This window comes from Gymnoscopelus braueri (assembly GCF_963280865.1).
Source record: "Gymnoscopelus braueri genome assembly, chromosome: 11".
In the NCBI taxonomy this organism is placed as follows: Eukaryota; Metazoa; Chordata; class Actinopteri; order Myctophiformes; family Myctophidae; genus Gymnoscopelus; species Gymnoscopelus braueri.
The window spans coordinates 29621683-29648005 of NC_137613.1; the positions used below are offsets into that span (position 1 = coordinate 29621683).

Sequence of the window (26323 nt, forward strand, 5' to 3'; positions counted from 1 at the left end):
GATGTATTATGTTTAAAGTGCTCATTGTGGCCAAGAAGTTGCTTCTTTTGGGCTTGTTTTCCCTAGACCTGGTTGCTTATTTCTCTCACAAAATATGGCAACACTGCAGTGCCCAGACCCCAGACAGACTCCAGACATGGCTGCTGCAGGAGCAGGCGGCTCCTTGGAGTCCACGTTGGACAAGAGGCTTCAAGCCGTTTCAAACACAATGGACTCTATCCAGGGAATGTCGATGTGGTGCATCGAGAACAAGAAGTACCACAGTGCCGTCGTGCGCTGCTGGATGAAATGGCTGAGGAAATGTAAGCCTGGTTACTTCTCATTTCTTATAGCATACGTAGTGCAACGTTAGCTGGCTAGCTGTAGCCAGGGTTGCCAGATCTGCTTATTATAATTTCCCCGCAATATTTTATTTGAAAATAGCCGATCTACAAGCTCACAACGCGTCGCGAGCTTGTAGATCTGCTATTTTCAAATAGCTGATGTATATGTTAAAGTGCTCATGTGGCCCATAGTCGCTTCTTTTGGGCTGGTTTTCCTAGACCTGGTTGCTTGTTTCTCTCACAGAATCTGGCAACACTGGCTGTAGCTCTGATCCATAGCGTTAGAAGGAGTTCTGCTTAACGCTATGTTACTTTCGAGCCGTTAACCGCGGCGCAGCCTCTTGTCTGTAGTAGAAAAAAAATACACTTTCGCTAACTCACCAAAACAAAGACTGTTTTAAGATGTTGAAAGCCTACTTTCCTTAGTGGGAACACTCGGAGCCTCCCACCTCACGTCTAAAATGCACTTTTTGGCCAGAAAATAAACTATTTCACCGGAAGGAAATTTAATTTTACTTACTCTAGTGCGCCCCCTACAGTTCTTATCAATAGAAAAATTCCATTGACCAGATTCTTTCCTACCGGTGAAAATTAAAAAATTCTGGGCAAAAGGTGTATTTTAGACGTGAGGTGGGGGGCTCAGAGTGTTCCCACTAAGGAAAGTAGGCTTTCAGCATCTTAAAACCGTCTTTGTTTTGGTGAGTAGCAAAAGTGTATATTTATTTTTTACTCCAGACGAGAGGCTGCGGCCGCCGCGCTATGGGCAAAGGCTCGAAAGTAACATAGCGTTAAGGAGAACTCCTTCTAACGCTATGGACCAGAGCGAGGTTAGCTGAGCCTGTGACCTCTCGACAAATCGTCATATGACAAAAAATGACACATTTTCAAATGGAAAAGGTGTTGATGTAAGTCAGGTGGCGTTGAGAATGATGTTATTTGGTGCCAGCAACTTTGAAAATACGTCATTTTGAACGACTTGACTAACCATTATTATTTGCTACTGGGGGCGCTTGTTTTGTGTTCAGGGCTTTGACGAGCGTGCGGGTCTCACTCACTGTCAACCTGTCAACAGTTACTGTTGAACATGTTAAAGCTCCAGGAAACATCTAACAAGAGGCTGTTTTTGTTCAGCTGTTACACCATCTCCCCATAGAGTTATAATATATCGGCATCCCCCCCCATAGTAACAGTAAGAAGGCTATGAACGGGTAGCAGCAGTGGTGGTAAAAGTACTAAAAAAATCTTCATTAAAAGCATCAATACTGCAATGTAGAATATACACTCTGTTACAAGTGAAAGTCCGGAATTCAAAATTTATTTGAGTAAAAGTACAAAAGTATTGGTATCAAAATGTGCTTAAAGTTCCAAAAGTAGAAAGTACTCATTATGTAGAAGGTCCCATTTCACAAGTTTTCAAATGTATAAAATGTTTTGAAAATAGCAGATCTACAAGCTCACAATGCAATGCATTGTAGATTGGCTATTTTCAAATGGCCAAAATGTAAATAGGGCTGAAGTGGGTAATGTATGTTTTGTAATAATAATAATCTACAAAGTAACTAGTAGTAACTAGTTACTTAGTTACTTTCCACCACTGAAGGCTATGAGCGGGTAGCAAAACGTGCGCTCCCAGTCCCTATCATGGCGATGCTAACTGTTTATGATTTCAACATTCTCCAAAGCAACCACTAGTTGGTGAACTAGTTGTCCACTAAATGGTGGGTTTGTGGGGGGTGTCTATCTATCTGGCAGGAGTATCCTGTGCTCTGCTCACCGGGGTGGATGGATTGTTTGACCAGCCTTTTCTGTTCTGGTGGTAGTTTGATGGTATGCTAACAGGCTAGGCTAGCTAGCTGGCTGTGGCTGCAAAATAAATGCGCCATGACAGTCAGCTACCAGGCAGGCAGTGGTGTTTGTTAAGTAACTAAGTACATTTACTCAACTACTGTACTTGAGTACAGTTGTGAGGTGCTTTTACTTTACTTAGGTATTTCAATTTTTTAAATACTTTTACTTCTACTCCACAGTCATCTCAGAGGCAAATATTGTACTTTTACTCCAATATAATTATTTGAACACTTTAGTTACTAGTTACTTTGAAAACTTAGATTTGGATTATTATTTCAAAGCATACAGTATCCACTTCAGCCCTATATACATTTCAGACATTTGAAAATAGCCAATCTACAAGACATTGCCTAAGCTTGTAGATCTGCTATTTTCAAAAGATTTGTATACATTTTAGACGTATGGTAACTTGTGAAATGGGACATTCTGCATAATGAGTACTTTTATTTTGGTACCTTAAGTACATTTTGATACCATTTACTTCTGCAATTTTACTCAAGTAAATTTTTAATGCCGGCCTTTTACTTGTAACAGTATTTCTACATTGCATTATTGATACTTTTACTTAAGTAAAAAATGTGTGTACTTTTTCCACCACTGCTACCAGGCCGCCTCTTGAGCAGAACTGCATAAGTGTGTGAAGCAGTTTCAAACACACTTCCTAAACAAAACGTAGGCCGAACCAATGAAGGGGGCAAAGAAATGCCATTAATATGTTCTGCCTGAACTACATTTAAATGCTACGCAATGCTACTTGTTGCATCATTACCTAGTCTGGTTGGTTGTATCTTACACATTATTGATTCTCGTTCAGCTCTAGCTGACTGTCATGCAATACTATTATCTGGTGTGGCGGTATTGATAAACGGTTTTGTATGCTATTGATGGAGAGTTCACTGCAGGCCCAGATACACTGATCACCGTGCCAATCACCCAATCAATGTTTTCGATCGTCCCTATATGCGTGTCTATAATGCATACAGCTTAATTTTTCAGCGACTGAGATGTCAAATGGGGATCAGATTCGCTTACAGCAAAGCAAAACTCCCTGTACTATTCACTACTATGACATCGAATCAGATCTAAATGAATGTTATTCATATTTAGGCTGTTTCAATTGATATCAAATTCTATAGAGGCTTTGTACATGTGTTTATTTCAGGGTTTCCCTGTAAATAATCAACAACTGTATATAGTTTGCATCACTACCTTGGATGATAGGACTTGTCTTGCACACTTAATTGAATGCTGCAAACACTTCAACTGGAAGTTTATTGTCACATGACAATCCTAAATTTAGGTGTAAAGAGTGGGTGAGATTATTTTCTTTACAAGCTTCCACAGATTTTAGAACGCAAAGTGAATCACAAGAAAATGTAAAATAACATCAAAAATAAAGAATAACAGAGTTTATTATGCACAGCTTTATTCCAGCACAGTTGTTTTGTTACTTTTCAATTTTCGACTGTTGAAGACTTGAACAGTGACAGTCGAAGAGTTTACATGGCTGGAAATGGAATAAAGCTGGATGTTTTTTGAGTATTCACTGAAGTGTAAGTCCTTGCTTCCTATTTATGGTTATTTGTGCAAATTGTTTTGGTTTTCAAATAGACACTGGAGTTACATCACCTTCAGGAATGAATTGTACAAATTTTTAGAGCCATTAAGGTTTCTCCTTATAAAGTTTAATTTATGTTGCAGAGATAAACTGGCAGCTGTTGGTTTAGGCAAGGATCATCCAGTTTAAGGGCTATACAATGTAAAATATTGTACTTTACTTTACTAACCAGAGTTGAGTCTTTAAATTCAAACCATACACTTTTTCTGTTTTACTTATGAAGTGTAGGCTAATGTTAAGAAATAGAGGAACCGGTGGTAACCTGCAAAGAGGCTAGTAGACTCATTTACCCATCACTGCCAAATCATTCTCACAATGTTTGGCCAGAAACTGGTGTTCATTTCCTGCCCTGTTTGAATCTCATATTTTGCATACATGCAGTGTTTGTGGTAAAAAAAAAGAAAGAAATTCCTTTTAGAAAAATGTTTACACTACCAAGTCAATATAATATATATATGCCTGATGGTAGGACTTTGTGTTGCCTACTTTTGCTTAAACTGTGAGCATTCAGTAACTGAATATTTGAATGGCAATGTTGTAAATCTCTCATGTAGTTGTAGAGTCAGACTGCTGCTGAGCCCTATTCAGAGCCATGAGTGTTTGATTTTATAGATGGAGTCAGGTTCTGGTCGGGTTGGTTGGTAACTAGAGTTACACTTACAGATGGAGGCCGGTTGTGCTGGCTGGTCTGTAACTGGAGTATTTTATAGATGGAGGCAGATTGTGCTGGCTGGTCAGTAACTGGAGTATTTTATAGATGGAGGCAGGTTGTGCTGGCTGGTCAGTAACTGGAGTATTTTATAGATGGAGGCAGATTGTGCTGGCTGGTCAGTAACTGGAGTATTTTATAGATGGAGGCAGGTTGTGCTGGCTGGTCAGTAACTGGAGTATTTTATAGATGAAGGCAGGTTGTGCTGGCTTGGGGTTGTTGGTTAGGTAACTGCAGTTTGGTGCTCTCTCTCATAACTGTCTGTTTACGTACCATTGATATTGTTTACTATGCTTCATGAGTTATTGGACAGAAGTAATTTTTTAGTTGAATCTATTCTCTACAGGTGCTTATGCTGTCACCTTTCCACTGCATGAGCTTGGCTCGACTCTACTTGCCTTTCTGGCAAAAGTTGTGGATAGTACCTAGCTAGTAATGTATTTGGTTTCACTTTGTCAAGGTTCCAAGCGAGCCGAAGTGATACAAAAAAAGTGGCGTAAAAACACAGCAGAGCAGACTACTGATTGGTCAGAGAGAATAGACCAGATCAGAATGTTTGTAAACAAACGTGTAGACTAGAGCGATATTTCCGGGTAGTATGTACATTTGCACAATATAAAACAAAATTAGCTATGTGTAGTTTGTTAAGGTTAATAAATAATACTGCTCCAATGTAACGCTGCTGGCATTGTCTACTCTGAAATACATTTTTGGTTGTGGTGATGTCATGATGATTCGGTCTATAGACTAGTCACTATTAGATCTTGCAAGTCAGGTCTGCTCAACTTTGTCACATCAAGTTTACAGGTCTAAAAAAGTAGGTGATATTCTTTGTCGTTTGAAAAGTGGGTGAAATTATTTGTCATACAAAAGTGCCATCTTTGCAGTTACAAGACAGAAAGAAACAGAAAAATTGGTCGGATATCAATATGAGCATGTGAGATATATACATAAGGTGTATGATATATATATATATATATATATATATATATATATATATATATATATATATATATATATATATATATATATATATATATATATATATATATATATATATATATATATATATATATATATATATATAAAAAATCTCGCATACATAAGGTGTATCATGGATATCTGAGCCAATAAGTAGGAAACGGCACAAGTTAATCTGCCATGAATGTGTTTGATTTATACAATTTGTTTGTTGAATGCTTTTGTTGTTTTTGGTTTTGATATTCAGATAGTCCTGGCTTGTTGTATTTTTGTCTGAAATTCACATGCACTTCTTGGCTGGAGTCAGTGGAGTGGTGAAGGAATATTCATGGGTGTCTGTTGCAGGGAGGCAGGTTACCCAACCATGGTCAAAGCTCTGTTTGACAGCTGGAGTAGCTTCTACACTTGGCCAAAACTCAAGAGCTGTCTTCCACCCAGCAGGTGACTTTTCTGCTCTGCTGAGTCTTGAACCTCTGCAAACAATGTAGGAGGAATAATTCAAAGGATGTCTTGGGAGTTTTCTGTGCTGGACAGATACACATGTGGCTTTAGAACAAAAGGCTGTGTCAGGTGCTGGGTAATACATTAATGTGTTTATTGTCAAGAAAGTAGGGCAGTTCTAATAATAACTGCCATAGCTTTGTCAATTTTTGATTGTTTTCTTTTTTCGTTAACCTCCAACCGTTCCAAGTCTTCGCTAACCCCCACCCCAAAAGCAATTGTCCAATGCCAGCTTAGCAACCGTTGTTAGCCTGGCATAGGTCTGTCAAGCTTCTTTCGTCACCTGCCATAGCTGTCAATGTTACATCGCCCGCATACACACAATCATTTGCAACATAATAGCAAGAATAGGAATACCACGATAACGCAATGGTGACTATGAACCACGTACCCAAACCCGTTGGAGGCTGCTTTTCCCAAGCTGAAATCTGCACTTAAACTGCAAGGCTTCATGGCTGTGTTGTTGAACACATACACAGCTTAACGTCGGGAAAGTTACACGACTCACTCGCCCAGGTGGTGTCAATAATAGGCTACTAATCACCGTAATCTTAACAAAATTCAGAATAACAGCGCTGCCTGTTTCGGATTCCGCACGTTAAAGTATATTAATTCATTTGTTCGTCTATTTATTAACTGCTACTGCAGTCCCTGCGGTACATGAAAACTCCTGTTACAGTCAAGGATCACCTTCAACCTGGTGTTTGCACTTTCTCCATTTACGTCCGTACATCTATATAAACGTTCAGATTTTAAATATAAAGTGCTTAACCCATGGCCACGGATGTTGCAATTATGCACGGGACTCTCAGAAGTACCCGTATATTCTGTATTGTTCAATGAAAAGCATTTTAATCCGATCAGTGGCCATTTTCTCATAATGTATTCGAGTGCAATACACCTACAACCGATAGGGTCACTCAGTTGAAAGCATATGGAGAAAATGGCCACCGATCAGATTAAAAAGCTTTTTATTGAACAATACGGATGATACAGGTACTTCTGAGAGCCCGTATATTCATGTAACATCCGTGGCCATGGGATAAGCACTTTATATTTGAAATATGAACGTTTATGTAGATGGACGGGCCATAAATGGAGAAAGTGCAAACACCAGGTTGAAGTTCATCCATGACGGTCGCGACAGTCGACCGTCGTGTATCCATGGCTATTACCCCCTCTAACATTTCCCATGTTTTTAGTTTATTGAAATAATGTCATGCACATTTGTCCAGTGCATAGCCTACTGCAGGCCTTGTTGACTAGATTTAGAAGAGATTTTGAAGCTCTTGCTCCTGAAATGATCGATTATTTTTAAGGGGAAAAGCCATCATTTAACATGCAAGTCAATGGGTGAGAAGCAGAGATTGCCAGGCGCTGCCAGGCCTGGGTGTGACTAAATTCGCAACACCAGTCACAGAGTGGAGTGGGTGGGGCTTAGCGAAGGGTCCATTTGCTTACCCTCTTTTTTTCTTTGTGCACTTGTTACAATGAATTACATGTTTGGACTCTAGGCTGTTTGTTTATATCTGGTTTATCTTGTTACTGCAGGTGGATTATGTAGTGTTAAGTACAGTTTTCTCAAAGGGATAATATAGGCTTGTCTTACATGCCTCTTGCTTGACATTTAGGGTCAACTCAGCTCTCTTATGATGGCTATTGTGACTGAAAATGACTGAAACAGGCACTATAAGAGAGGGAGACTGGGTGGCTTCGTGTCTGCTCTGGTACATCGTCGAGTTAACTTTTTTTTGTATTGTAGTAATGTTTTTACAATCCGATATGACAGACAAGCACTTATGGACATACTGTTTTACACCTGCAAACCTGTGATGTGACAATAAAGATTCTGAAATGTTTTAAAAAGGAATTTGATCATACACCACTCTGACTAGAGAGTTGCTCTTTATTTAATGCAGCACCTTTACTCAGATTAACAATAATAAGCAGGTTTATTTGTATAGCACCTGTCATACATGCAATGTAGCTCATGGTGCTTTACAATATTGAGAAATGCAATATAAACTAAAAGTTGACAAATAAGTAGGAGTAAGATATGTAGCAGCTTTCATTGAACTCTGAGGGAAAATTTTAACTTTTCTCTGACGCTCTTCTGCAAAGGGGTCAACCATCAATGATGAACCCTATAGGTCAATACATTTAGGGCACAGACCCCTTGTTGTCTTGCCCCCTAGTGGTCCGGGCGAGACGAAAAAGGCGATAGCCCTTGTCTTAAGATGCATTCAAACTGAACATGATGTGGATGTTGTTACTATCGTGTCCGATCTGAAGGCACTTCGATAGTACCTCCTCTGCCCTCAGTCAAACTTGACATTGCTCTCTTTCTCCCGACAGCTGATGCCTCCCATAGGCTCAACTTATTTTATGTTGCCAACGACATCATTCAGAACTGTAAAAGGAAGGGTGCCGTTGTGTACCGTACAGCCTTCGCTGAGGTGCTGCCTGACGCCTTTCTTCTTATCAGGTGAGTACAACCACATCAAAACCACTCTTATAAGAAATGTGTCTTTGGACTTTGGTAGCTCACGTACAGAGGAGACAGAATAAAGGTACAAATGTATTGGGGTATGGGTGTTATGGTCTTAATAAGAGAACAAATAACTGGCTGGAAATGTATTTCCAGGTCAAGTCATCAAACTTAACCAATCTGGATGGAGTGTGCCAAACGCATCAGTGTCCATTTAAAACTACAATACATAGGTTTTATGTCCAGTGCCTTGCATTGCAAACTCCAAATAAAAATGGCGGCGCATCTAGTGACCAATAGACCGTTCGCTAAGCTCCCCCACCCACATTTCCGCCACCAAACTCGGAAAACTGAGCGCTGGTTTGACATGTGTCCCATTGATTTGAATGGGAATATCATGTAATTTTCACATAAAATATTTGATCTTGTTTGGAGGCAGAGCTTCAAAAAAAAGGTCAACAATGCACTGGACAAATGTGTATGCCATACTATTTCAACTTGGTGGTGATTCTCAGTACCAACAGCGGCCAACACATAGAGACTTCTTTGAATTAAGTTTTACTGCACACAATATTTTATATAAAAAATTATATTCGAAATTCACTTCGAATGGATCGAAATTGTGTTTTTTTTTTAAAGGAATGTTTGAATGTCATTGTTATTTGTTGGCCATCTTTAACAGGCCTTCTTTCTCTTTCTCTCTCTGTCTCTGTCTCTCTCTCCAGTCATGATAGTAACGCAAAGGTATTAAAGTCTGTGGAGAGGATTCTGTCCATCTGGGAGGACAGGAGTGTGTACACAGACAATCTGATCTCTGAGCTCAGAGGCTACCTGGTCAAAGAGGAGTCTCCTCCGGCTCCTACAACACCCGTGGAACAGAAAAGTAAGGGCATCTCAGCTGCTGCTTTCTGTATTTAGCTCTGTGTTCAAAGTACAAGCTTCTCAGCCACTGATCTCAATTGACAATTTAGGCATTTAGCAGACCCTCTTATCCACTTCAGAGAATTCAGAGTAAGCAGAGTAAAGGCCAATTTATGCCTTGCACGACAAGTGTCAAACGACTCATCGTATGACAAAAGTGGTGGAAAATGACAAAAAAAATGCGTCATGGAAAACCTTCACTGACAGTGTCAAATGAATGGTATCAGATGCTTCATAAAATGTTGTGTACTGTGATTGGTTGGGAAGACGAAGTAAGCTCCATTACAATGGAGATGCGTGAGACCCATTTATCTATACTGTAACTGGAGGAGGAACACAAAATCTCAGGCCCTTCATTTCAATGAAAGTTGCTCACCCAGCTCCCACGGACGTACATCCTCCTTCCGGGTTTGGTTATCAGTTTAACGACAATAGAGCACGCACATCACAAACTACCTCCAATGAGTGAACTTGTGCATTGAGCCACCTGGAGATGGGCCCAAGCTTTCACTACGAGAGCTGGCCTCTAGTTGACTTTTGTTTCAAAAATCCGTACCAGTCCTGGGGGCTTGGCGAGACCACATTTACATCCTTTTTTACACATTATGACAACGTTGTGGTGGGCAAGTTGCAGACTGTATGAATGCTCAAAACCGAGAACGTTGTATGTGCGACGTGTTGTTCGAGACTACTTTCAAATCATAAATTGTCCTTAAACGTGAACCCGATAGAAATGAATTGTGTTGTTATACAGTAGGTATAGGTTATATATAACAGGTAGGTATTAGGGGTGTGCCGATATATCGTCCCGCGATATATCGCGATACGTTTTCGTGACGATATGTATCGTTATGGGGAAAAAAAATATAATAATAATCAGGCATGCAAACAGCCCTGAGGTGAAAAGGGTGACAACATTTTGTTTTTTTTCGGGTCAGGTGTCACACTATTGCCCTATTTGGATTCAAAACGGCTATTGTAGCTGAAAAGCTACAAGTTTGCGTCTGAATAATGCAAAAACAGAATTATTTGTTTGCATTTTTTCTCCCCCATATATTTTCATAATAAAAAAGTGCGTATCGTATCGTATCGAAATCGTATCGAAGTTGTGAGCCAAATATCGTATCGTATCGTTTGGTGAAATTAGTGTATCGGCACACCCCTAGTAGGTATAGATGTTAATGTGTGAAGAGTGCAGGACAAACAGCAGTGCAATATCAAGACAAAACGTTGAGAGCACAATAAAAACAGCAGAGCTTATTTAACCAGTGTGTATTCTATTGATATTTCTTTTCTTGGATATTAACGTGCCCCCCCCCCCCTTTCACCTTTTTAGCTCCAGTTGATACCAATGCAGCTCTTAAATCCAAGGTTCTTGCTGAGTTTGTGGTGAGTGAGAAACTAGTTTTAAGTTGTACTTTGACCCCTAACTACCATGCACACCATTGTTATTATTTGCAGCTTGTTAACAATGTTGAGAATGTTGAAATCCAGTCCATAAGTTAACCTCAACATAAAGTGAAAATAGCTGCCAAACAGCTCACAACACTTCGCATTGTGATGTGTTGTGAGCTGGTAGATGTGCTATTTTGGGGGCCCATTTGAGTGACAAATTAAAGGAAAAACCAACAAAGTGTTTTAGTAAGTGGTGGGTCACACGCAGAACAGCTTCATTGCACCTTGGAATAGATTGTACAAGTCTTTGGAACTCTACTTGAGGGATGAAATACCATTTTAACAGAATATATTCTCTTTTTTTCAACCTAATTCAATTGGGTTGACATCTGGTGACTGCAAAGAACATAGCATATGATTCACATAATTTTTATTCAAACCATTCAGTGACACCTTTTTGCCCTGTGGATGGGGGGAATGGTCATCCCTAGAAGAGACCACTCCCATCAGGATAGACATGTTTCCTCACAGTGTAGGATAAAGGTGATCACTCAGGATAAAACCAGTGACCCTTCCCTCAAGGGGACAAGTGGACACAAACCATGCCAAGAAAAATACCCTGCACAGCATAACACCCTCACTATAGGGCAGTGGTCTGCAACAGGCCCCCATGGGGCAGAACAGGCCCCACAGCAATAATATCTGGTCCAGAAGGTTATTTTGAGAATATTGTATTTTTATTTTACAATATCGGACCGACAGTCCCGCTTATAGGCTGTATATACTGTAGCTATAATGTCCAAATAGAGAATCTATCCCCTTCTGAGGAAGGCTTAATATACGTTTATCCATGTTGAGAGTAAATATCAGGCACAGCCAATCAAGCAGCATAATGCAAAAATACCATGAAAACTTTGGTGGTCAGCATCTGGTGCTGACCCGTGGCACACAATCAATACAGCAATAATGTGCCGTTTTACATCGGGGGGTAATTATGAGAATATAAGTACCGTAAATTTCGGACTATAAGCCGCGACTTTTTTCTCATTTTTCGACCCTGCGGCTTATATAACGGTGCGGCTTATCTATGGATTTTTACTACTAACGGCCACTAGGGGACCTCCTAAATCTATGGATTTTACACCCGCGGCTTATAGTCCAGTGCGGCTTATATATGTACAAATCATTCAGTTTAGCTGCTGCGGCTTATATTCAGGTGCGGCTTATAGTGCGAAAATTACGGTATGTCAAATCATTATGAGTTGGGCACTGTTGCATGCTTAGTTGACAAAACATGTTTATTATTCACAATAATGGAGATAAAGGAGAATTCAGTTGTAGTGCATGTTTATGCACTACAACTGAATCTTTCGAGCCAGACTGTGCAAAGGAAGCTCTGAAAATGATCCTCCCCACTTCCATTTCGTCTTTGCAGTCGCGCAAATTTGTCCTACTGTAAATCAAATTAGGCGAAGCATAAATAGCTTGCTGCTTAGCAGAAATGGAAATTCAAAGATAAATTGTAAAGATATTTTAAAATATATTTTCGTGAACGGAAAAAAACGAACAGATGACCACTTCCGGACTTGGCATTCAAGGGGTGTAGTTCCAGACTATATAGCAACTAAACTTGCCTCTATGTAGTTTTTGATAGACAGTTCTTGCTGACAGTCTGATCAGTAATCACATTCAGATCCTGCATTGACATTCTCAGTCATCCGAGGAAGAGTTGGTCTTCTTTTTTTCCTTACATATCGCAGTAATGCCTGAGCATCACGGTCATTGAATGTGAACTTTAATCCACAATTTCTGACCATATTTTCTGATGTCTACCATAGATTGAAATGCACTTTGGTCACTGTTCTATTGAAGCACTAGCCACTTGAGCAGTTTTTGTGACTGAAGTACCTGCCATCTGCGCCCCAATAATGAACCCTCTTTCATGTCAATTGGATCTTTTTCTCTGGTCATCTTGATCCAACATCAATGTTAACACTGGGCCTTCTCAGCATTTTTTTACATGCCACTGAGGATGTTAATTGTTTTAATGGTATCATGCATTACACGTGTATGGAAGCATCTATATGTTAATTCAGGGTTTTCCTTCATTTGTCATCCCGTCTGTAGTCTTGGCCATTATTGTACGTATTTTTTAAATGTATTTGTAAAATACATTTACTATATCAGTACTGTCTATATGAGTAATGGGTTATCTAACATTGTTAATTGTTATGCTAAGTTGACTGTCCCCTGTGCTGCAGCCCCAGGCGCTGGTAGAACAGTTATCCAAGTACAAGAGCTCTCTGGACGAGGTGGAGCTCCGAGAGAAGCAGCTGGCAGCCATGAGGGTGGATGTCTGCAGCACCAGCGCACTCAGGAAACTCAAAGGTACCAGGGTTCAGTCCTCTAATCCATCCACACGGCATAGTGTCATCAGTGGGTTGTACCTAGGGGGGCGGAGTTGCACTCGGGGGGGAAAACACAGATTTCCCCCAGCTGGTATAGACGGAGGGATGTGGGGTTTTCAAACTCATATGCTGTAAAAGTATACTGATCTAAAAGCAGGCGTCATGGCTTGCCAGATCACAGGCACAGAACCTTGTTGCCACTCGACAAGGAATGCTACATTAGCAAATTAAACAAGAGTCCGATTGGAATGTTGTCCTGACTGAACAGAGGATCCAACACAACACAATGGCCCGATGGGGCGTACGGTCCCTGGCCCGAGGTTATCGGATTTAATCACCTGGTAAGAGACACTATTACATTTTCTATAGATATGATCAATTAAACTTATCATAATATCAAAAAGCAAAAGCCATTCATTCATCAATGATGTTTATAGAACACGTTTTAGTGAATTCCAAGTACAGGAGACATCGACGCCATTACAGTTTGGAAACGCAACATGCAGCGATTTACACACAAAACAAGCCAAACCCTAGACTATCCTCATTTAAAAACCTACAGAAAACACAATTGTTAATCTGGCAATGAACACGGAGCTAAAGCAGTGTGTAAATCCTGCATGATATTAAATGACGCACTTCGCCAAATGGTAATGGAGTCGGTACGTGCCGTTCACAAAACAGTCTCTAAACTGTACTTCAAATTCACTATAAACATTATTGATGACTTAATGGCTGTTAGGTTTTGATATTATGGTAAGTTTAATTGATCATATCTTGTAATAGTGTCTCTACCAGGCGATTAAACACGGTGCATATGTAAACATGTTTTGTAACAAGGAGCGAGACAAGAGGTAACCAGAAGACTCGCACCAAAACACGCTCGCCCCCATTTTTCTCACCGACCAGTGGTTCTTGTATTCTTGTATTTGTTTTACGGTTTGAAATAAGTTCAGGGTTAGGCATAGTTTTACTGAGGTTCAGTTTAGGAATAAGGTTATGTTTAGCAGTTTAGGCATAGTTTTACTGAGTTTAGGAATACCAGGTGAATACCGGCGGGTTTGCCCCGGGGCGATGTGTTTTGGGGCGAGTGTTTTGATATTCAGACGGAGCTGGAAAGATGGAAACAGATCTCCGGTCTCAGTGGTGCTTGTGCTGAAACTTGACTAATGCAATAAGATGTAAGGATAATCTGATAAACCACATGAACCCCAGTTTACGTATTCTGGGGGGAACATAAACCAAACATTGCCAATCTAGCTCACAGTTACAACGCGTCGCGTTCCGACGCGCTGTGAGCTCATAGATTGTCAATGTTTGGTCTTTTTAGTCACATTTATCTTAATAAGTCAACTTTTCAGAGGGCGAGTGGACGATTGTGTTCCAGGTGTCCGTGTCCTTCTGATGGATTTTTCTTGGCTGACAATGTCTCTATCGTCCATAAAATAGCTCTGAAAGTGATCCAAACGATCGTGTATGATGTAACTCTATGAGGCAGATCGTTCTGTTTTCCCCCGGGACAAAATCTAATGGGTGTTCCTGGGCGTTCCCGTCTATCTCCGTGTGTATCTATAGCTATTTACCTTCCATCTCTCGCTCGGGTCGACGGAGACATGAATCACTACATGATGCGTCTTTCTTTGAGAAACTAATTGTTTACCCTTTCACGTTCTTTCCCTCTTAACTTCCTTTCTTTCTCTTATTTCCTTCCTTCAATAATTGTTTTCTTTTCTCTCTGTCTCATATATAGATAAAGCAGGGGGGAAGAAGTTCTCCAAGGACTTTGAAGAAGGAAGCACGAAGCTGCAGGACTTTGTCAAGTTCCTTGACCAACAAAGCAAAGGAGGGCCACCTCTCCTGGAAGCGCTCAACAATGCAGATATCTTCTATGAGATGCAGTATCAGGAAGTCAAGATTGTGGCAAATGTAAGCTGGTCTGCTGCTAACATATTCATAATCAATTAATCTGTTGATTATTTATTCAATTAATTATTTTGACCACTTTAAATGTATTAAAACCTAGAACTAAAAGGGTACAATCGGTAAAGCGCAAATCTCCGGCAGGATGCATACCCTCATCTATCTAAATTCACAATATGTGTGTGACAGTCCCCGGCACAACTCGGACGCTGTTAGACAGAGTGATCTCAAATTACTATATTATATAGAATTCACACTGGTCCTTGTCAGCAAAAGAGAAAACCCTAAATTAAAAACAAAGCACCTCTATTACACCATCAAGAATGGTTCATCAGCCTGTTCAAAAAGAAAAGTGCAGTACTCTCTCCTGCACTGATCACAGCATGTTCCCAAGAGGCTAAAGGCCTCTAGATTGTCCACCATTTTATAAAAGGCAAACTCCACCTTTAGGCGTGCTGCCACCAGTCGCTTCATTACTGTGTCTGTCTACACTCCTAGTAGTCAGCCAAGTAGCCAACTTGGCTGACCTAGAAATAATATGTAAATTGAAGAGTGTCTTGGACCAAACATAAACGGTTAATGAGACCCAGAAACCACAAACCAGCAGGCTGAATAACCCCACCAACCTAGAGCGCTCTATAAACAAGTGAGCCACTCATTCAGAATGAAAAGAAAAAGGACAACCCTCCCAAATGCTAGGAACCAGGTGTGCGTTGTTTTTGTTTGCAGCTATCGTGTGTACTATCCTCCACTGTCTTGATTTTCAATGGATGGCTTGTGCAGGGACCTCTAGCAGCCCTTCGGGGCAGTGTCTAGGCCACCAATACAACAACTCAGAACTCTTATTAATTTTATAATATGTAACAATAACTAATAACTAAAAAAAATACTTTTTGGTGAAGTTGATGGATAGAATATACCTTTTATTGATCCCAAGGGAAATTTAGATGCCATAGCAGCACCACAGAAGGCATGAATCACAGATGCTTCTAAGAATAGAGAGATATAAAAGGAGTAATAAGATACAAAAATATGAAATGGAAGACTTAAAGTCTGGCCTGGCCATCTGCACATGCACTTGGGAGTGACCAGGTTAGCATAATGTATGAACCATTAATAGATTTAACTCGAAAAATTTGCTCTTCTGTGCACAGGTCTCCACAATCGGAAGCTGCGTTCATGATTTTTGGAAGCCAATCTTAGCCAGAATGGAATATAACAAATCGGACAGATCCGTTTTGATAACTATAGAGCTAATGTGTACCGATTGTGTGATGTTTGGACACAATCTGTAGGAGTAACATATGCAAAAATCAGCCTCCTGGTAGTGCTATAACAGGCCGATGTGAAAAATGTGGCCTGCAGGGAGTGTGCGTGCACAGTTTCGGGTCAACGGTGCCGGAGATTCGCTGTTGACAGACAGACAGACAGACAGATTGAACAAACAAACGGACGGACGGACAGGGGCGAAAACATAGTCTCGGCCAGGCCGAAGGCAAAAATAGGCATAAGTATCATGTAATAAATCTGCTGTAAATACGGGCATAACATGCAATGTATTACCGGTAAGATGTGCATACTGACTATGAACGGTGGATATGCTGAGAGGCTATGTGTACAGATAAATATGGATCAATATGAATATACATTTGTGATGAATATACCATCTATCGATGGTGAAACATTTACAGCAGTTAGCCTAAGCAGGCCTCTTGACTATTGTGTACATCACAATATACAATCTATCAAAGCTCAAACATTTAACAGCAGTTGGCCTAAGCAGGCCTCATTATTGTGTACATCCCAGTAGTCCATGAGCAAATGATGCATAACTATACCAATTGTTTAATTACTAACATCTAATTAGATAACTGGGGGACTTGGAGTCAACCAATCTGGTTGACTCCAAGTCCATCGCGTACGCAATGGGCCATTGCGTACGCGATATGTCGAACCCCCCCGACAGATTCAAACGCAGAGCAGAATCTGTTCTTGAGAGATTAGGAGTCAACTGGGAGAGATTCACTGTTCCCCTCATAAAGAACTGAGATTTGCCCCTGTTAATGTCTTGGAAACTGCCCTCCAGACCGTGCACACCTGGACTCTTCCTCTTATGTATCCCCGACACACTGTCTTTTTTAGCTTTCTACGGTCTGGCTATCCTCCACAGTCTCCCTTTCAGCTTTCCTACTGTCTGTTTCTCCTGCAATGTCTCACTTACTGTATCAATAGACAAAATACAGATGTTTATCACTATAAAAAATATATGAAATACAATTATGTATTTAGATCATTTGCATACATTACCTGTAATACAGTAGATTCCCGACATTTAAAAAACAACGCATTGGCTTGACAGTGACCTAGGTTTGCGACTAGTTTGTTTCTGTGTCTGTTTATTTATTTGTTGTCCACTCTCTCACCTCTCAAGGCGTACCAAACTTTCGCCAACCGGGTCTCCCACCTGAAGAGGAAGCTAGACACCCTGAAGAACCAGTTACCAGACCTGGATGAGTCTCCCATCCCCTCACCATCAGCGGATGCACCATCTCCCACAGGCTCCGAGTCCCCCTTCCGTGGCCTGGTGACATCCCCTCTCCCAGACCCCGATCTAGATGGCTCCGCTATGGACGATTCCGCTATGGACGACGAGGCAGAGCCTCCGGCTCCCAGCCCCCTGTCCTCACCCGGAGGGTCCCCCAAACACATCTTCATGGTCGGAGAGAGCGACAACATAGAGGTGGAGGACATGGAGTTGTCTGAAGATGAGATGGAAAGCAGTGGGATCATTGGTAAGGTGTTGAAGCATTCGGTTAAAGGACAACTTTGTTTTTTTACAACCAAGGTTTATATTTTAGCTTGTAATTAAAGTAAATAAAAGATGAGTGTTATTTTTTTTTCATTTACTGCTTTCTATAGTTTTAGCAATTTTCGCGATATTTTTTTCAGTGGGTGGGGGCATTCTGTCCGGTGGCTAAATATGCCTTTTTAAAAAGGTCCTGTGGTCTTTGATGGCCAGATGTGAGTTATTAGGGGCTAGAAGAGCTACTGTAAATAATAATAAAGAAAACGCCGGGTTAGTGTGTAAAAAAAAAGACATTTAGCCACTGGACAGAATGCCCCCACCCACTGTAAAAAATATCGCGAAAATTGCTAAAACTATAGAAAGCAGTACATTTAAAAATGTTAACACTCATCTTTTATTTACTTTAATTACAATCTAAAACATAAACCTTGGTTGTAAAAAAACAAAGTTGTCCTTTAAAGGACCATATCAGCGTTCTTGTTGGTTTTAGACCATTGACTATAAATAATATATACTTTACATTACTGCATGCAATTTTCCAAACCATATAATAGTTTTCGATTTTACATTTGTTCTACTTTCCAGGAAGCATTGGTTTCCATTCATTTTAGCATGGTATGAAAATCAAACAACATATTTAGAAACCTCTAAAAGTATATTCACAATTTTCATATTTTTCAATTTTTCAATGATAGATCTACAGGCTCTCAAAATGCGTCGATGCGACGTATTATGAGCTTGTAGTATGTATATAGAGTTAAAGTGGTTAAAAGTGTTTAACCCATTTAAACCAAAGCCCCTATACGTAGCTAAACATTTCAATCAGGGAATACCTTTTGGGTAGTTGTTGCTATGTACAGTATATAGCAGCATACATGTTTTGAAATTGTTGAATAAATATTTGATGTTTTTCATAAAACTTAGGTCAGGATTTAGAAGGCATTTTTCTGCCGGTCTAAATGGGTTAAACTGATTTTGATGCTATATTAGCTAATTTTGCTGGGGACCCCCTGGAACCCCCTCTAGGACCCGGGAGGGTCCCCGGACCCCATTGTGAGAACCACTGTTCACACTGTACAAATGCCGGACAAATGGTTGCCATGGTGGTCAATAATAAGAACATTTTGTTGAGCATTTACACAAGACAATGGAACAGCAAGTGCTGCCATGGTAATTACTGAAAGCGATCGTGACGTTGCACAACAGCTGTGAATGACTATTGCTGCTGTATTTATCACGTGTATTTGTCATGTACAGTAACTGCGCAGTAGAATACTTTGCATCTCTGGCCATATTAGAAATCATTAGCACAAATAACCCATACACTCATTGCAGCTGTGTCTGCTTAAATCTTTTAATATATATATATATATATATATATATATATATATATATATATATATATATATATATATATATATATATATATATATATATATATATATTGGTTTGCATGTTGGCAGGTTGTCTTACACATGCTTTGTACATTAGTAAATATAAAATGACTCAAATGTTTCTACATTTCTCTTCCTGTCAATTTCTCACCTGTAGTTGAGGAGCCTGTTAAAAGCCCTTCGTCCGAAACGGTGTCAAATCCACTCCCTGTACTGCCTGCAGACACTCGGCCATCCTCAACATCAGAGGCACTTCCTGTCACTAATGCCACAACTTCCTCATCATTTCCTGCTGCTACTGCTGCTCCTGGCCTGTCCAGCATTGACCTGAATAAAATGAATTCCCTCATCAGCAGTTTGACCTCAGCCTTGAAGAACACAGGTGAGTGACAAAGTGTCATTAGGTTTCGGCAATATGAACAAAATCAAATAACACAATATATATTTGAAGAAATACCTTGTGACGATAATAGCATATTGTGACGATAATATATTTTTTCAGATCTATAAGCTCGCAATGTGTCGCAATGCAACATGTTTTGAGCTGGAGATCGGCAATCATAATAACAGGACATTTGCATTGCATTCTGGTTGTGTATTGTGACGTATTAGTCACAATTCCCTCTCTAGAGTGCTCTATTCTTAAGTCCTTTCTGATTGTATTTAATGGTGATAAATTCACCAATATTGCACCTCTACGGATAGCTTGGGTCATCCTGTTTGGTTCTGCCTGCCTTTGGTTTCACAAATATCAACTTTTGTCACATACAGTATAAGCAAAAATCTAATGTTGAATTGGAGTGTTCTTTCATTGTGTATTACACCTGATACATTATCGCCAGCTAGATTTGGTGGACTAATAGCACTGGGATGGTACATTGGTATGCGCCATGTTAGTCCACTCTAATTTATACTCCGCCCCATGACGGTGTTGCTTGCTGACGAGAACTGATGTTCAAGCTAACGGTGTCTGAAAGGTACGTATTGTCTGAAGATCAGGTATTGTTGGCAAGCAACACCGTTGCGATGATGTATAAATTGAGCTTGAAGTTTAACATGTGTCTCTCTCTTTTCTCTAGGAGCCTCTGTTGAGACACCTTCTCCAGGTCCTAGCCCCGGCTTCTTGTCAGCACAAACCACAACGTTGCCTCCTGCCTCAGTCCTGCCCAAAGACGCACGCTCTCTAGTCAGCATGCTGTCCAAGGTGGACATGACTCCTGGGGACCTCCTCAGCGCTCTGGCCAAAGCCCGCGGTCAAGGCAGTGGGGTACAGGGTGAGAACATTTACTTTACAACGGATTTAGCTTGGTAAGGTTGGTGCATTTTAACTAATTCCCTGCCAGACTTATTTCTGGCTGTGTTTGCCCACTGCCAGCGATTTAACTTTAAAAAAATCACTTTATTTTTTTCATTATGATCGCATGTCCAATCGTTTCTAAACACACAGGCGAGTCGTGCACGTCGCTTAGACAACAAACATTCCGATCGGGGCGGAGTCCTTCTCCTCCAGCCCAGTGTAAAAACCCCATGTATCGCCATGTGAACGGAAAACTCACTTACTTTTTTCACCTCGCCACAGACCTCGCTAAATCCCTTATGATCGCGTGTTCAACTGTTTGTAGACACACAGGGTAGTTGTGTGAGTGGCCCAGAGAAGACATTTTCAATCGGCAACATTCCATTTGGCAGTAGTAGCAGTTTCAAAACAGCGTCGCTAAACAGCATTCCACGGCGGAGAAAAACGAAGCAGAGAAAAGACCGTTTTAGAGGGGGACCTAAACAGGAAGCAGACGGAACCGAAAATCTTCGATTAGACGTATTTCCGTATCCGGGTGTGCTACAATGAAATGTGTCACTGCGAGAGATGAAGGACGTTGAGATCTTGTTTTAAAAAAAATCTTTTGCAAAATTACGTTTTTTACGTCAGTGGCAGATCTACGCGAACCTACTTAATTGCGCAGCGTGCCAGTCGCGTAGATATACGCGAAGTGGTCTTTTCTTTTTTTTTTTCTCACAGGTTGAAATTTCATTGTAGGCCTCGTTCGCCACGACACATTTCATTGTAGCACCACCGGAAACGGAATTATCCGGGATCCGGAAATTCCGGATCCCATCCGCTTCCACTCTAAACCGGAAACTCTCATCGCTGATCGATGTTTAGATGAAACCGCTGTAGCTTCAAGATGGCGGATCGCAGATTGAAATGGTTTTAGCTGGCCGTTTCACACAGATCCCCTGTGTGTTTACAAACAGTTGAACGCGCGATTTTAACGGATTTAGCGATGCCTGTGGCGACGTGAAAAAAACAACAATAAATCGCTGGCACTGGTGAGTACATTATGATATTAAACTCTGGCATGGAATGTGTTAATAATGGTGTGGCCTCCCTGTCCAGTCTTGGAACTATCAATAGTAAGTAACTATTTCTGCAGTTTGTGAACAAGGCTAAAATGTGTACAAGCTCACAATGCTTTCCCGCGAGACGTTATCTTGTAGATAAGCTATTTCCACAATAAATGAAACAAACTTCATCGTAGAGCACATCATCCGTGTTGGCAAGCTGTGGTGGACAGAATCATTTATCACGTGAAGAAAGATAAGTGATCCCTTCCCCCTTCTCACAAGCCGAGTCCTTACCAGCCCATTTTAGGGAAAACAATATAGCATCAGGTGATCTAAAAAGGCCTGTGTCTCTGTTCTTACTCGGGGCGTTTCCATAGTTATGCTCCTTGTCTTTGTTATAAAGATTTGCCTGTTTCTCCATCTGCCCAGAGAATTGCATCATGACTGTTGGATACATTTCTCCCATGTGCACTAGAAACACTTCAAATCAAACGGTCACAGAATAAAATATGTGATTCCACTACAGTTATCATAAAATAATATGGTAAAGCTGTTAGAATTAATGATTGAGGTTTTAACTTGTTTTCTTTCTCCCCTTTTCCCTGTAATGTTTCTCTCTCTGTAACCATTTCCCTCTCTTGTCGTTGTCCCACAGGTCTCACCTCCTTCCGTACCAATTCAGTTGGAACTGTGTCTTCTGACTCATCCAGTACAGGCAAGCCTCCTCCATCTCTCTCCTCCTCCACTCCTGCATCAGCAGTCTCCAACAGAGACCTGTCTCTCTCTTCCACCACACCTGTTCCCTCTCCACCCATCTCCGCTGCGAGGCACAGTCCCCCAAGAGCGACCCCCCAGGCACCAGCCCCCCATGTGCCTGCCCACCAGGCGCCAGCCCAACCAGCACCGGCCCCCTTTGCACCGGTCCCCCATGCACCAGCCCGCCAGCCGCCCGTCCCCCACGTGCCAGCCCCCCAGGCATCAGTCCACCAGGCAGCACCTCTCCTGACCTCAAGTGCAGCTTCTGCTCTGCCCCCCCGTGCACCAACCCCCCTGGTGCCTGCCCCCCAGGCGCCAGCCCGCCAAGCGCCAGTCCACCAGGCACCTGCCCCCCGTGCATCAGCCCCCCATGTGCCAGCCTCCAAGGCACCAGCGCCCCAGGCAGCGCCTCTCCTGACCTCAAGTGCAGCTTCCGCTCTGGTCTCGGCTCTGCACAGAGACATGGATCTCTTGGCCGAACCAGAACCAGAAGCCTTATCGCCTTTGCAGAGCCTGGATTCCAAAATCCACAGCTTCCTGCATGGTAATCCCGGTTTCAGTTTTAGCCTGGGCTTTGCCTCCGACGACCCCGTCCTGGGAGGCAGCCCGGTAATTGGCACAGACACCCGGGACGGGACCCCGGTGAGGGATGAAGGCGGGGGCACCCCTACTCAAGACGAGATCATGGACAAGCCAGTTGTGGATGTGTTTGAATCCGGCACCAAGCCGCCGCCAGCCGTGGACGCAGCTGCAAAAACAACTGACGGCAAGTTGTCTCCCTCAATCTACCAGACTAGTGCCTGGCAGGACTCCGCCAATCCACAAAAACACGTTCACGCACAGCCAGGGGCGGCTCAAAATGGGCAAGGCTACCAACCATACCCATATGGTAGCCAGGAGGGGGCGGAGCATGGAACGGCAGCACCTGTTGAATGCTACCAGCAGATTGCAGGACAGGGGGTGGGCCCAACACCAGGGGAGCGAGCCCCTATCAATACAAGCAGTAATGAGAGAGGGATGGGCATGGGAGGTTGGTACAGTGGCAGATACCCAGATGGAAGTGTCCTGCCCCCTAGTGGCTGTAGTGTGGCCACCCCAGGAGGAAGCGATGAACACCAGGCATCACACCTGTACCCTTACCAAGCGGACCAAACTCAGGAACCTCAGGGGTCATCCTCCCAGCAGGGAGCAGTCACCTCCTCTGGCTTGTTCAAAGGCATCCTCCCCCCTGTCCCCAAGTTACCTCCTCCTCCAGATGGCTTAGAGGCTGTGCCCACCGTGGCTGGCAGTGAGATGGTTCCTCCACAGCGACAAAAGGTGCCCAACCCAGAGATCACGGAGGACACGGGGGTTAGAACAGACAGTGTAATTGGTAGAATGGTGATCCACGACCATCAGCATAAATCGGTGTACCACACAGATGATCCCCCGTATCATGTTGACAACGTTCACCGCCACCCTGACGGAATTCTCCGTCCACCTGACGGAATTCTCCGTCCACCTGACGGAATTCACCGTCCACCTGACGGAATTCTCCGTCCACCTGACGGAATTCAACATCACCCAGATGGAATTCACCGTCACCCTGACGGAATTCACCATCACCCCGATGGAATTCACCGTCACCCTGACGGAATTCACCTTCACCCTGATGGAATTCACCGTCACCCTGACGACATTCACCGTCACCCTGACGGAATTCAACATCACCCAGGCGGAATTCACCGTCACCCTGACGACATTCACCGTCACCCTGACGGAATTCACCGTCACCCTGACGACATTCACCGTCACCCTGACGACATTCACCGTCACCCTGACGACATTCACCGTCACCCTGACGACATTCACCGTCACCCTGACGACATTCACGGTCACCCTGACATCTTCCCTCGCCTAGATGACTTGCGTTACCAGGAAGATCTGAGACGCTACCATGACGACCTTCGGCGCTGTGATGTCCTGCTCCCCCCTGATCATCGCAGACTCCTTGACGATCCTTACTATGGTCCAGATGATCCGTACTACGGACCCGAGCCGCCCTATGGCCCTGACTCCTATGGACGCAGCCCCTCTCCCCCCCTCTATGCTCATGGGAGAATGCCACCACCACCTCATCATGAAATACGTCATCCCGCCCCGTGGCCCCCTCACCGCCCCCCTCATCCTCCACATCGTCCTCCTCACCCTCGGGGAATGCCACGTGGACCTCCACGTGGACCCCTTCTCCATCCGTTCCATGGGCCAGATCCACGGCTACAGGGCAAACGACCTCCAAGAGGAGGTGCACCCGGTGGCCCGATGTTCCCCCAAAAAAGACCCTACCTACCCCCACGTTTTTGACTTGACCAGTTGCCACACCCACTTCAAACAAGTCCCTCTGTCATGGTGGCAGGTGTGAGACTTTTCTCTGCAACTATTAAATTGGCCTTCACATGACAGGCAGACAGGGAGATGTACGGCCAGCGTTTAGATGTGAAATGGAGAGGATGGAAGGGGGGGTAAAGACTTCATGTGGACTTAAAGTCAGCGGGGCTCAGAGCAGTGAGTTGTGCGTGAGAAATTCACGGAGCAGTTGGAAGAAGAGTCTTCAACTTGAGCGTCCTTGTGAAGAGCGGCAAAAAAGAAGCTAAGAAGAAAGAAAAGGCCACAGATGTAAATGAAAACGGAGCTTCTGAGAAGATTGTCAAGCTGAAGTTTGAAGACCGAAGATAAAAGGAAATAAGAGGTGGATATATACATACATACATATATAATATACATATATACAGTATAATTCACTTTATTTCTTTTTCATTTTTTTCAGTTTGTTCTAATATAAACCGTTGCTTTATCTAGAATCTAGAATTCTGACTCCCTTTCATATAGCTTCGTGTGCATGATGAGTCATTGTGCATGCAGATGCGTGAGTATGCTGGGAGTAGAAGATGACGGCAGTTTTCAGTTTAATGCGAATATATTTATTTCATGGGAGGGGATCAACTAATGAATGTAGGTGATGCAATGTTTTTGCTGTTCGCTTTTCAGTAAGAAGTTGTAGCCCCCACTTCCTCTCTCTCTCTTCCATATCGTAATCCAATAGCTTTTGGTAAAACGACAGCGTGTTAAAATACACTTTGAGGACGTGAGAAGAAGAATCAGTGTATAGAGTTTTATGTTCTTTCCACGTTTTATGTTCTTTGACTTCGATTGTTATATTTGTGAAACTATGCTTCCTTCGCCCACTGCGTTAGTCCTTCGCCAACGAGTTTCACGTCTCGTTTAGTTGTTTGTAGAAATGCTAGCACAAGTCTAGTTAAAGGGAGACAAATAAGTCCTTTGGAGTGAGCTTTTTCTTCTGACTTTTTAAATCGACTCAGAAGAAAGGAGGTCCATTTTCTGCACTGGATGAAGACTCGCCTTCACCTTCATTTTACTTCTTTTGTGTAATAAAAACCTAATTTTGAAACCTGGTGTTTTGCTTTGCTTTCCTCTACTCTGTGATGGAATCACACTCCTGCCTGAAACCATCATCCATCACCACACAAAACATTTTCAATATGCATGCCCTAAAAAGATAACAAAATCCTTTAAATTTGGCTAATTAGGCCATTTAGAATGACTATTTAAAGATTTGCTAATCTCTAAAAGGATTTAATTTAGTTTGAGCATTAGACGCTGGTGGGAAATGTTATCTCACAGACCAAATGTTGAATCAGATTTTTCTGTTTCCTGCAGGGTTCATAACTGTTGAGTGCTACCAAAATATAATTTACAAAAGACTGAAGTAATGTTTAACATAAAGGAGAATAACAATACGTCACTTTGTTTTCCAACTTTTAATGCAAATGTTAAAAGTAAATAACTTGGTGGTGATCTCTGAGGCTGCATCACTAGCATTTCATACCAATTTACTAGCATGATTGACTTGAC

At 42.2% G+C, this 26323-nt stretch overlaps 1 protein-coding gene across 4 annotated transcripts in view; it reads left to right on the forward strand.

The window, feature by feature from the left end:
- Positions 1-139: 139 nt before the first annotated feature.
- The window catches only part of rprd2a (regulation of nuclear pre-mRNA domain containing 2a), a 28821-nt gene continuing 2637 nt past the window's right edge, over positions 140-26323 (forward strand). For 2 of the 4 annotated variants that reach the window (XR_013934079.1, XR_013934080.1), the window contains exons 1-10: positions 140-302; positions 8336-8465; positions 9194-9351; positions 10726-10778; positions 13046-13172; positions 14943-15118; positions 17544-17904; positions 19470-19694; positions 20392-20586; positions 22311-25139. Coding sequence is in view for 2 of the 4 variants with exons in the window: in XM_080442934.1 (XP_080299060.1) it covers positions 209-302; positions 8336-8465; positions 9194-9351; positions 10726-10778; positions 13046-13172; positions 14943-15118; positions 17544-17904; positions 19470-19694; positions 20392-20586; positions 22311-24754 (3963 nt within the window). In the remaining 2 variants the exon portion in view is untranslated. Of the gene's footprint in view, positions 303-8335; positions 8466-9193; positions 9352-10725; positions 10779-13045; positions 13173-14942; positions 15119-17543; positions 17905-19469; positions 19695-20391; positions 20587-22310; positions 25860-26323 lie in introns of those variants that run through there. The other 2 variants (XM_080442934.1, XM_080442935.1) reach the window with 2 other exon arrangements.